This window comes from Sphaeramia orbicularis, chromosome 12 (assembly GCF_902148855.1).
Source record: "Sphaeramia orbicularis chromosome 12, fSphaOr1.1, whole genome shotgun sequence".
In the NCBI taxonomy this organism is placed as follows: domain Eukaryota; kingdom Metazoa; phylum Chordata; class Actinopteri; order Kurtiformes; family Apogonidae; genus Sphaeramia; species Sphaeramia orbicularis.
In genome coordinates this window covers 16,963,801-16,976,611 of record NC_043968.1, presented here as the reverse complement: position 1 = coordinate 16,976,611, position 12,811 = coordinate 16,963,801, and the positions used below count along the sequence as shown (strand labels likewise).

General features: G+C 39.0%; 1 protein-coding gene across 2 annotated transcripts in view; it reads left to right on the top strand.

Moving 5' to 3' along the window:
* Positions 1–733: 733 nt before the first annotated feature.
* Positions 734–12,811, top strand: part of pde8b (phosphodiesterase 8B) — a 40,199-nt gene continuing 28,121 nt past the window's right edge. Inside the window, exons 1-2 of one of the 2 annotated variants that reach the window (XM_030150049.1) lie at positions 734–1,030; positions 11,325–11,381. In XM_030150049.1, the coding sequence (XP_030005909.1) occupies positions 749–1,030; positions 11,325–11,381 (339 nt within the window). In that variant the 5' untranslated portion in view covers positions 734–748. Of the gene's footprint in view, positions 1,031–10,865; positions 11,235–11,324; positions 11,382–12,811 lie in introns of those variants that run through there. The other variant, XM_030150050.1, reaches the window with a different exon arrangement.

The following is a 12,811-nucleotide window of genomic DNA, read 5'->3' as shown; positions in this document are numbered from 1 at the left end:
CTGGGGAGATTAGAGGGTCATGATGGAGAGATGGAAGTGATATAATGTGAGGGAGATGAAGATGGAGAGAGAGAGAGAGAGAGAGAGAGAGAGAGAGAGAGAGAGAGAGAAGGAGGAGAGGAGGGAGGGAGACGTGTGGAGAGAGAGATGGACTGCGGCCAATGATCGGCAGCGGAATAACTAAAGTGGAGACTCACAAGTGATTTCACAAGCCAGTTACTCCCAATAAACGCTTAGAGGATGAACGGGGACACAAAGCCGGATATGAAGCAAGAGGTGATGACAGCGGCCAGTTGGTTTAGCCCGAGTATTAATTTTATTCATTAGTTCGGGTCATTGGAGAGATTCGCGAGTGGGTGGTGCAGGCCATCAGCAAGGTTGAGATTAGAGCCTAAAAAACACTGATTGCTCTAAATATGATATCGAAGCCGACGATCCCATCCCACGGCAGCGGCGGAGACTGAGGAGGACCGGACCAGAGCAGACTAGAACGGAACGGACCAGACCGCGGACTCACGTGCATTAACGCTCATCATCACACCTCCTGTTTCCCTCCCTTAATGTGCTCAAACGGAGGTGTGCGGAGGAGAGAGCCATTCGAGCCCGCAGCTGATGCCCGGAGCAGACAGCAGCCTGTGTGGAGGCAGCTGTGGAAGGAAGACACGAAGGTGGAGGAGGTGGTGGTGGTGGTACCCAAGCGTCCGTGTTTATTCTCTGGGATCAGGCTCCGGAGGCGCGTGTCTGAGGTATGGGCTGCGCTCCCAGTATCCACGTCTCTCAGAGCGGGGTGATCTACTGCCGAGACTCAGACGAATCCAACTCCCCCCACCAGACCACCACCATCTCTCAGGGCACCGCAGCCACGCTCCACGGGCTGTTCATCAAGACCGATGCGGCCGAGACCATCCCCTCCGTCATCACCTACCAGAACCGGCACTCGCGCAACAACTCGTACCGGGATCGGAAGGAGAACAGCGGGGGACACATCCGCATCGAGGCCGAGACGCAGACCAGCCACACCAGCGTCAAGGTACGGAGCAGACACGATGTACTGGCACATTCACAGATGGAGCCTATCATCACCGGGTCGTGAATGAAAACACGTGAGGAGGCCTTGGCTGTTGGTTTGCGTCCAGAGGAGGCCCGAGCCTGCTGATGTGTTGTCTCATTACAGTAATGTTATGATTAGAGTTCATTCAGTCTCTTGTCATTGTTGCATCAATCCGTCACTGCAGACATTAGTGCAGCACTCATAATAATTTAACAGTGCCTGTGATCATAGCCCACACATTATCTATATACTTCTACCCAAAGATGCTTGTTAGTCAGTAGTTTATGTAAAATATCAAGGCTTTGACATTAATCTGACTTGTCAGTGGGTCCAAGAGTTCCCTAAGGGCTTGGATTTCTTTCATCTGTCTCATAAACTGGTATCTAAATGTGCACCATTCCCATTACAAATGTCCAGAGGTTTACTCTCAAAGAGCACAACGTTCACAAGGACATAAATGCATCACCGACCCTAACCAGTCTTAAATCTTCTAATACAGAGTGTGCTTCAGAGTGCCAAAAGTTGGGTCATTTCTGCTGTTATCAAACAGTTAAAGATAAGGCAGTTACTCTACATTTATGTGGTGTCCAAAAGGTCACCTAAAAACAACACATGGTTAGATTCAGAATGAATGGGAACAGACTGGTGTAAATCACTACATAAAGTGGACAAAAAAAACATGTATTTTTATTCAGAGCTTTCAACTTCAGTTTGCTTTAGGACTAAAAAGCCCATCACAGTGACCCAGGGGGAAGCTTGATTAAATGTCCTTTTAATTCTAAGTTTGCTTTAAAGCAAATATGTGAAAACAAAGCTGTCATAAAGACATGGCTTCATTGCATCATGGCTTTTACTTCAATGTAAAGTTCTCAGACTTGCTGAGTTGTGTACATGTTGTGTCATCTTATTTGTGTGATTTGTCTTGTTTTTGGATCTCTCTCATGAGGGAGCATGTGAACAGATACTCTTCGTATTTATGATCGAACCCTAGAGGATATAGCTGTGTTTTGTCAGGAAGTAGTGCACCAGATGATCATGTCATCAGACCCCATAATGCATCCATCCATTCAGCCATGAATGATAGTAGTGCTCTAAGTCTGTATTTATAGTTTTACTCACTTATGTACCATTATGAAGTTTTTTTGTGTTAGTTTTTTAGATGATAGGTTTTGGAATCAAGTATCAGCCTTCATGGAGGCCTTGTCAGCCCTGACTTTTATATGGGTCTCTTTTTTTTTTTTAGCAGCCAGTTGGCATGGTCCTAATATTGTGGCAATTGTGCACAAAAAGGTTCAATAAATTGAATAAAAGCTTTTACTTATCCTAACAGGATGCTCCTAACCAGAAGCTAAAAGCACACAACACATTGCAGCCCATTGACTCACACCGTGAAACCTTATACAGCGTGTCATGAGTTTAGTCTGGCGTACACAGTGTATGTATTGCGTGTTGGTTTGTCAGCTGTTCCTTTGCGCTCTCTCTGTTCCACTCTATCTCTGAAGTCTGAAAAAGGATCAATGATACCATTTATTATTAAAACCATCAGTCTTTCCCTGCAGGATCTTGATAATCTGCCGTGGTGTTGAGCATGCTCCTGTTTTTGTACAGAGTTGTGTTTGTGTGTGCATATGTGTGTGCATGTTCATTTGTTTACCCCCCTGGTCAGTTCAGCAGCAGTGTAAACAGTCACATGTGAAGGAGCTGATGCTGGTGTTCCATACAGATAACCCCCCAGGGTCCATCACACAGTTAGCCACTTGTAAGAACATACAGATGAAAGCATGAATTTGCAGTTTCCCCACATTATAGAAAACTTCTTCACATTTCAAAGTTCAGTTTTTTTATCATGTGCTTTTTGTTTGAACATGAGCAGGTTGTTAATATTAAAGGAGCATTATTTCTGTCCTTTAAAATATCAATAAAACCAGTTAGGCTACCCAGGGGTCACCAACCCTGGTCTTTGAGATCTACTATCCTGCATGTTTTAGATGTGTCCCTCTTCCAGCACACCTGACGGTCATTATCAGGCTTCTGCAGCACTTGATGATAAACTTACCATTTGAATCAGGTGTGTTGGAAGAGGGACACATCTAAAACATGCAGGATAGTAGATCTCCAGGACCAGGGTTGGTAACCTATGGGCTACACAGTGTTATTCAGAGTCTGACAGACCAGTTCATGCACAGCAATTTCACATTTACTGTACATATACATAGATAAATCCCCGTATTTTATAATGCATTGATAATCACACTTGAGAAAACAGGTAAGAAGAGGACATGAAGGTGGTTTGTTGCTGTGAAGCCCCTTTTGACCTCTTTTCTTGTTAAAACAAACCTTTGCGTGCATGACTATCTTTACAAAAGTGAGCTGAAACACTCCAGATTTACATACATAGATTATTGCAGACCCTAAAGTTGAAAGTAAGGAGGAGTGTGTGAGACCAGGAATGTCATCTAGACTGTGAAGTGGAAAATAGTTTGAATGCTGGACCAGGACATCTGTTTACATGCAAAGAACTTCCTGTAGGTGTGTGTTTATGTGCATATTATCATCACATTGCAGTGCAGTTTGGGCTTTTTGTGTTGCGTTTTCTTGCTCTGTTTCTGTGAACAGCAAACGTAACATAGATCTGCGATAAGGACAGCTTTGTGAGAGTGGAGTCTGATATATAACAAACATTAAGATTCTGGTCAAAGGTTTTTGGGTTTTTAGGGTAAGATTTGACCTCCATGTCACGCATGGTTGTTAAATCTGAGGTTTGCGGTCAATAAGCCTGATAATGTTATCCTACGTCAAAGTGTCATCGAGTAAGACATCTTAAAGATATGGCAGATAATACTTGTTACAGGGCACAGACTGAGGTTGAGTGTTATAGAAGGCCACCTGCACGACAGATAAGATGTTCTGAGGCCTTGCTGCAAGGACTGTGATTCACGCATATACCAAGGTCTGCTTTTAACGGCAATGAGGAGGATAGCACAATGAAAACCGACAGTTTGGTGTTTATCTGGACGTAGATAAAAATAAATAAATAACATCTCACTGTTGGTTCAGATACAGATGAAAATGACATAATGCCCAGAATCAGATGAGATTTAGGTCTGCTTTGGAGGCCACAATGACGTCGTACAGTATCAATTTTTTATTCTAAACAGTGCTTACTTTCAAAGAAAGAGCCACACACAAGGTCACGTCTAGACAAGAAATACACCCCACTTTGTCACTTACTCACAATGATTAGACACTGGCCTATGGTTAAGTGTAAACAAGGTTTTCTGTTCTCTGGCCATAATGTAAACCAACTTGTCATCTTTTAATCTAACATCATAGTAAACTGTGAAAACAACGTCAAAAGAATACATTAAACACTGTAACTTTGTTAAGTTTATTGCATTCTGGAGAATAAACTGGCCTATAACACATACTAAAACACAAATGGTGTAACGAGCCCCACAATGAAAGCAGTGTTTACCTTATCATCACAGTGTGTATGCAGTATACAGTATGCAATGATTTGATGTACCTGGGCCCCACTGAGTAAGTAAGGTTTTATTTATACAACACCTTTCAAAGCCAGCGATGCAAAGCGCTTCATAAAAACAAAGACAAAAGAATGAGCTGAATTGACGCCAAGAGCAGCAGAACCAGATCACCCCTGAAGTCTGTGAAACAACCACGAGTTCATTAGTTGAAAACAAGAGGCGTGTGTGGAATAACAGCTCAGAAATACATAAAACAGCCACAAATGTCTAGCTATCTGAATAAATTCCCTCTAGTACAGTATTAAAACTGCCACATATTCCCTGAGGGAGGGAGTTTTTAGTCCTCTTTTCTCTGTTATTTGTCATGAATTACAGTATAATCTGCTTGGATTTTCAGTATAAAACTATAGTAGTACATAACTACTGATTTTCTACATTTGTTAAAGTTTAGTCATGTGAAAGTTCAGGTTAAGGGTTTGGACTGCATGGTTAAAATGATAGAAATGTCACTTTCTTATTACCAGCTATAATTATACAACATAACGTTTAATGCAATAATATTTTTGTTTTAAAAGGAAGCAATTTTGAAGCTATTGGCACATTTTTAAAAATATATCAGTATAACATATAACTACACACGTTCTGCAGATTCTTTCATTTGCACAGATCATTTAATGTAGTGTATCATGCAAAGGCTTAGCAAAGCCTATTTTAATGACATCCTTGATTATAAATGAGGGACTTTAAATATGTTTATATTCTATGGACTCATGACAGTAGAAACTACTTATATATACAAACCCAGTCATGCAAACCAAAGACAGAAGTAGAGTGATATCTGTAAACATACCGTGATGCTAATGTTTGGTCGTTCCAGCGCTAGTTTGTAGATGGTGGACTTAAAGTTTAGTTTTAATGGTCAGTGACGGGTTGCACCGTGGGAGGCCTGAAAGATAAAATGTCAGGAGGTGAATGATCACTGGCAAACATGGCTGAATCAGGACTGTGTTAATGTAGACGTTTCATAGTGTGGAAGCCAGAATCACAGGGAAGTGGAACGAAGAAAGAATGAGACAGAGGAGAACGTTTAACAAAAACTCGGCAAAAGCTTCAAAAATGTCTTAAATTATCAGCACAAAACAAAAACTACTGAGGATTTTTACGTAGAAAATAACTTGAAACTGTATTTGATTATTTTCTATCTCGTTCTCATTTTTTTAAGGATTGATTTACATGAGTCCTGAATTTTTAAGCTGATTTTAGATCCAAGAAACAACAGAAAAAACAGATGGTTATATGTGGCTTTAAACAATAACTATAATTACTATTAGAATAGAATAGAATAGAATAGAATAGAATAGAATAGAATAGAATAGAATAGAATAGAATAGATCTTTATTGTCACTGTCACAGGAACAATGAAAATTCATTTAGCAGCTCTGTTTTGTTTAGCAGCAAAAACAATTAGTGCAAAAAAGGACTGTGTAAAATATCACACAAAATATGACACAAAATCCATAAAAATGTAGCTATGTATGAAAATTACAAGATAAAATATTAAATATACTACTAAAGTACTACAAAAACTGCTGTATATATACAACAAATAGGATATATATACAACAAATATATACAACATATACAAAAAATAGGATATAGAGAAGGTAAGATTAAGAAAAACAAGGTGCATGTGTTTTGACTATTGCACTGAGGTAGGATGAGTATAGAAACTACTATTATTCACTACTAGTACTATTATTATGGTCAGAATACACATATGTACAGGGTATATTTACCTGTTTCATAAATCTCGAGGTAGAAAATGCAAAACAATAATAAGATGTGTATGGTAATGTCTGAATGTTTCTTATCACACTCCTAAATTCACCTTTTCATTCTTGTCCCTCACCTGCTTCTTGGTTTTCTGATTCACATCATCTCACTTCCAGAATTTCTCACTCTTACCTATTCATCTCGCCTCTAACACGCTTCATAATCTCTTGTTTGTGCGTTATATCTGAAATTTCTGTCACCCACTTCCCCCTCCTGTGTTTCCATGAGTGTTTTGTCAGGTGATCTAATGGAGCTTTGATGGTGTCCATGGTTCCTTCTCTCAGTATTCCTCACCACCTCCTCCATCATCTTCTAACTCCACTGACTGATCTCCCTCCAAATTATTCTCTAAAGCTGAGCTGTCCCTGTTTCTACCGCCTTCCTTCCTGGTCTGTTTCACATCTGGCTGCGTTGTCCGCAACTAAAACAAAATGACTAACTTTCTCATGAATCCAACCCTCGACTCTGGAGCATCTTTGGGGAGTCTGAGCTTCTCGCTGTCACTGATGCTCTCAACAAAGATTCAGTCGATTTATCTTGTCAGCTTTTTGGAGACTGAACCACCAGATGCTCCTTGTCTTTCTTCCTTAATGCTTGTTCTCAGCGCTCCCATGGGCCGTCTCTTACTTCCTCGACCTCATTTTAAAACATTTCTGCTATTAGACCTCACTGTGATCAACATGAAAGCGATTTCCCCTCGGATTTCCATGAATCTCTTTGTACTCAGACAAACAATTGCAATGTGAGGTCCACATGATTTGACAACACATTCTCCAAGTGTGCTATCGTCAACACAGTATATTAGACACATACTGTTTCCTTTGGCGTTTTCAGCCTTTTTCACCCTGTCCAACCTCTCATGCTCAGAGATAAACTGAGCAAACAGAGGCTTACATGCAGGTTGGATGTTCCTACAAACCATAACTAGCTTCATAACTGTTTGCATAAAGCAGCAAAAACAAACACTCCTCACTATACACTGGTCACAGATATTTGGTTTTGAAGTAGCCAAATTAAGGATTTATTTCCAAACTAAAGGCACAAACAAAGCATGAAACGGTGTGTATGTGATCGGAGCAACAACATTTATAATGATAAGAGAAAGGATATGGTAACAGGAAGCTCTGCAAGGCTGGTTACACACACTCTGTTGGTCATCATTTTAAAAAATTCACACATGTCTACGCTGGACTGCATTTTCCAGATGTGACTAGCATAAACAAGTGAAACACAGTATGTCCAGAAGGCAGAAATGTCAAGAAAAGGTGCATTTTTATATGTTCAACTGGCTCCTGGTGGATATACTGTGACTTCCCAGAAAGGATTTACATTATTACATTTATATTATTTGGATTTTGATAAACATAGCTTTGTGTTTCCTGTTTCTCAAAGTAATCCTAACAATATTAAGACTGTATGTGTGCACTAAACATGCTTTATACACTCAACAAAAATAGAAACGCACCACTTTTGTTTTTGCTCCCATTTTTCATGAGCTGAACTCAAAGATCTAAAACTTTTTCTCTGTACACAAAAGGCCTATTTCCCTCAAATATTGTTCATAAATGTGTCTAAATCTGTGTTAGTGAGCACTTCTGCTTTGTCCTTTGCTGAGATAATCCATCCACCTCACAGGTGTGGCATATCAAGATGCTGATTAGACAGCAGGATTATTGCACAGGTGTGACTTAGGTTGGCCACAATAAAAGGCCACTCTAAAATGTGCAGTTTTACTGTATTGGGTGGTCCAGGGGGGTCAGAAAACCAGTCAGTATTTGGTGTGACCACCATTTTCCTCGCACAGTCTTCTTCATGAATTCTCTGAAACAGCTTTGGAGATGGCTTATGGCAGAGAAATGAACATTCAATTCACAGGCAAAAGCTCTGGTGGAGATTCCTGAAGTCAGTATGCCAATTGCATATTCCCTCAAAACTTGTGACATCTGTGGTATTGTGCTGTGTGATAAAACTGCACATTTTGGAGTGGCCTTTTATTGTGGCCAGCCTAAGGCACACCTGTGCAAAAATCCTGCTGTCTAATCAGCATCTTGATATGCCACACCTGTGAGGTGGATGGATTATCTCAGCAAAGAAGAAGTGTTCACTAACACAAATTTAGACAGATTTGTGAACAATATTTGAGAGAAATAAACCTTGTGCGTACACAGAAAAAGTTTTAGATCTTTGAGTTCAGCTCATGACAAATGGGAGCAAAAACAAAAGTGGTGCGTTTATATTTTTGTTGAGTGTACTTTAACAGTCACTGCTAATTTAAAAAAAAAAGGTTTTATGTTTTAATTATGCTCTCATTATTTTAAAATGGAATTTTGTTGTTCTGTGAAGATGAACACTAACTGTGAATTGATTCATAATCACATCTGAGTAATTTTAGGCTACACATAATTTGTGAGCTGCACAAATGTGTGCAATAATAAATGGGTGCTTCCATGAAACTAGGTTTATTTTGGTATCTGGCACTTTGCCAGCTTTTTAGACCCAATAATAAAAGAGAAATTTAGACATATTTTCCCCCAGGATGTACCTAATGATGACCTCAGATAAATGCAAAAAAAAAATTATACTCTTGCTATGAGCCATCCCAAAATTAATGAATTTTTAAGAAAATATTGGGGCCAAAAATAGGACCAAAATTGGGACAGGAAAAACTACCTAGGTGTCAGTGCATTTGATCCTGAAAACATGGCTGTAAATGTTCTTGTATAGCACTATAATTAAAGACACTGTGTTAAATTTGATGATCCTAGTAGTTTTTCTAATCCAGATATGTGGGTTTTTCATGAATCAGCAGTCTCATTCCAGGTTTTGTGTGTAGCCCATTGTGTCCATTGGTGTTACATGCAGAACCTGCCCAGTTCAACACAAATAAATCGCGAGTGATTTTGCAACAGTGGTCATTTTTGTGAAACACTCTGCATTACATAATTAGTATGATTCCCTAAATGTACCTGTGAGAGAATAAAAAGATATTTGAAAAAATAGTAGTGCATAATTTTCGTGTCTTTTCTACTGTGTTACATGCAGATTTTTGTATTAAAATAATGTAAAAGTGGGTTTTATCAGAAAAATAGGTTCTCTTTTATCTCAGTAAATATTTATTTTTAAAACAGACCCAAAGTGCTTCCAAACTTGCTTCATAACATTAGTCTACATCTGGTTTGAATTTTTAGCCCCTATATCCTGTTTTTAGGGACCAGTTTCAGAGAAGCACCCATATACATTCTGTCAGTGATTGGCCCTATTTATCATATAAGTCTTAAATGTCTACATGTGTGTTACACCTACATGTGATGACACTTAGATTTTGTTTGGTTTACCAGGAGCTCAATGAGACCCGATGTGGGTTTAAGTGTGTCCCAGTTTAAGCCTAATTACCACTGACAAATAACGGTGAAATGACGGATGGTTGAGTCACTCGCTGTGTTTCTACTTTAGTCATATAGTTCTTATATGTGCATGAGATGAATTTCCGCGTGTTTCATGAATGCCATGAGAGTGTCTCTTATGGCATGAACAGAAATCCTACTCCTTGTCTTATTTAATACCACATAGATGTTTCTCATCAGCTGATTAGAGACTTTCATCTTAACCCATAAAGACCCAGCGCTACTATTGTGTCAGTTCCCAAATGATTTTTCGTCTCTTTTTAATGTTAAGGTACTTATCACCATTTATTGTAATATTATTCTGTGTATTTAGCATTTTTTCAATGAAAGTCAGGTATTTTCCCATATTTAATTTACTGATCATGTAGATGTTCATTAAAGCTCAGGTTAAATTTGAGCGTCATAATATCAGAAACATAGAAAAAAGAAGAAAAGGTGACTTTTTCAACAAAATATCTCATTAAATGAGCATAAATTAAATGTTTCCATCCACTGTCATTGATCAGACTTCATGGGTTTTACTGGTGAATCAATGTTGTAGAAGATGACGGGGTTTCCATGGTAACTACAGAACATCTGAATGTCCAAATGGGTCATAGCTGATGACCATGAAAAAATGACAAACTGTATTTTACACCAATTATTTACATGTATTGATAGGATTATTTTAGATCAGTAGATGGTTTTAGCTGCCGGTGAGTGTTTAGGTCTTTCAGGGTTAAACATGTTTATGAACATGTTTGTGGTTTAAAAAAAAAAAAAAAAAATCATGTATTTCAAGCCAGACCTTGTGGTGTAGATGATCTCAGCATTTGCTCAACAATAGCTCAATACCTGCTGCTTAGTCCCTGAACATGACACAGACGTCTAACGTGTCACGCCATTATTCTCATGATGAGATATAATGCTGATTCACTCTAATGTTGAAATGCACACAAAACATGTGAGTGCTCATATGCTTAGAGTTGCACATGTAGCCGAGTTGCTTATTCACACTAGAGTGACGCATGCGGATTAGAAGCCTGTTGAAGCTGCCCAGACGTGCTGCAAAAACACTCATATATACAGTACAGTGTGTGATGCTCCTGCAGGGGGATTATGCAAGTAAACCTGTGAGTTCAATCTGTGGCTGGCTGCTAATACCTTTTAAAGAGGTTTGCAGTGGACAGCTCCATTCTGGGCCGCTAATACTGCATGTAAATATCCATCTCTGCAGCGTAGGAGAGGCATTCACAACACCTTTCTCTTGTCAAAAGGCCAGATATTTGTTGAGCTATTATTTTGTTTTACTCCGTCCGCCTTCATAGAGGAAATACTTTTTTTTTTTTTTTTTTTTAACTTTGCTGACTTTCGTTCAACTGAAAGTAGGAGGTTAGACAGATTACAGGTGCAGAGACAGGCAGGTCATGAAAGGAAAATTAATAATATACCAATATGCTTCTGGACGTCAACGGTAAAATGGTAAGAAGTGCTCACAGCTTGTCTGCTCATTGCATGTGTTTTATCAGTTGTTGCATTTTCTTATCTGTTGCTACTGTTTTTCTTTGACAGGTTTTAGCTACAGAAGAATGTGTGGGACCGATGAGACTGACTCAGGAGCCAATTCAGGTAAACAAACATTCAGCTTTGTAACATGTGGAATCAGGCGGCTTTGTCATTTTTGAGAAACGAGAGATTCCTGAAGTTCGCTTTGATTTCTGGATATTTTAGTTTGTGTCATTTTATATTTTCAAAGTACAATGTGTACATAAATATGGTATATTCAAAGAGATGGAGATAAGCAGCTTATCTTTCTGCTGACAACACACTGAATTTTATTGTTTTCGGTTAGTTTGCGGTGTCAGGTCTTGACCCTCTATATTAATTTTAATTCTAACAACCTGAGTCCCTCTTTCCTAATTTTATATTCTTCATTTTTTTTCTAGTTTTTTCTCATCGACTAACTACTATCTTACTAAAGTGACATTTTGGGAAATTTTCATTTTAATATTAAAATAATTGAATCATATGTGTTAGTTTGCGGTGTCAGGTCTTGACCCTCTATATTAATTTTGATTCTAACGACTTGAGTCTTTCTTTCCTAATTTTATACTCTTCATTTTTTTTAAATAATTTTTTCTCAATGGCTATCTTCTAACTCACTAAAGTGACATTTTGGGAAATTTTCATTTTAACATTAAAATAATTGAATCATATGAGTTTGTTGTCCTTTGACAAATTAGGATTTTATCTGCATTTGATCTTCCGGGAAAACATTCACAGCATCTTGCGCAACATGAAGTGGTGTTATTTTTCAGAACAACTTATCTTCAGCCTCATGTCTTATATTTCAGAAAAACATAACATGAGCTATTATTAACATTCTCCATAGCCTACACTGGTGTGGATTTAATTACACATGGTGGATATCCGTCCTGTGCATCACTAATAATTTGACAAATTCTAGGGTCCAGTCATGAACTACAACACAGTGTATATCTAAAGAAAATCCTGCTAAACTGAATATATTAATCGTAACTTCATGACTGTACAAATACGTGCTGCTCACACTGCCTGCAGACACGCTGTCCCTGCTGGGATTTCATCATTCCCCTCAAGAAGTTAGGAATATTGCAAGGTTATGCAGGGTTGAGTCAGGGATTGTCTGTGCTCATCCTCTGGTTAGGGATTAGGCCGTGCACTAGTCAGATTTTCTTATGTAACAAAGAATGTTCCTGAGGTTACCAGCTGGTTGAGATGCAGGTACTACAAAGCATTCATCTGCTTTGGCAGCTTCGGCCTCTGGAATCAGCTACTTTATTAGGTGCCTGTTTATTTCTTTTGATTTAATTTGCCTCGGTTTGACTTGTTCTGGTTTTGACTGATCTCAGGGGTTTCTGAGTTCAGCTCTGTTCCCACTCCACTGCAGTGATGTGAGAGGCCTGGCATGCCACTCATGTTCATGCTGAACTACAGTATCCTGCTCTATCCCTTCGCCCTCCTCCTCCTTCACGTTCACCAAGCCAAATAACATCACACCAGGAATCTCTGGCAACACG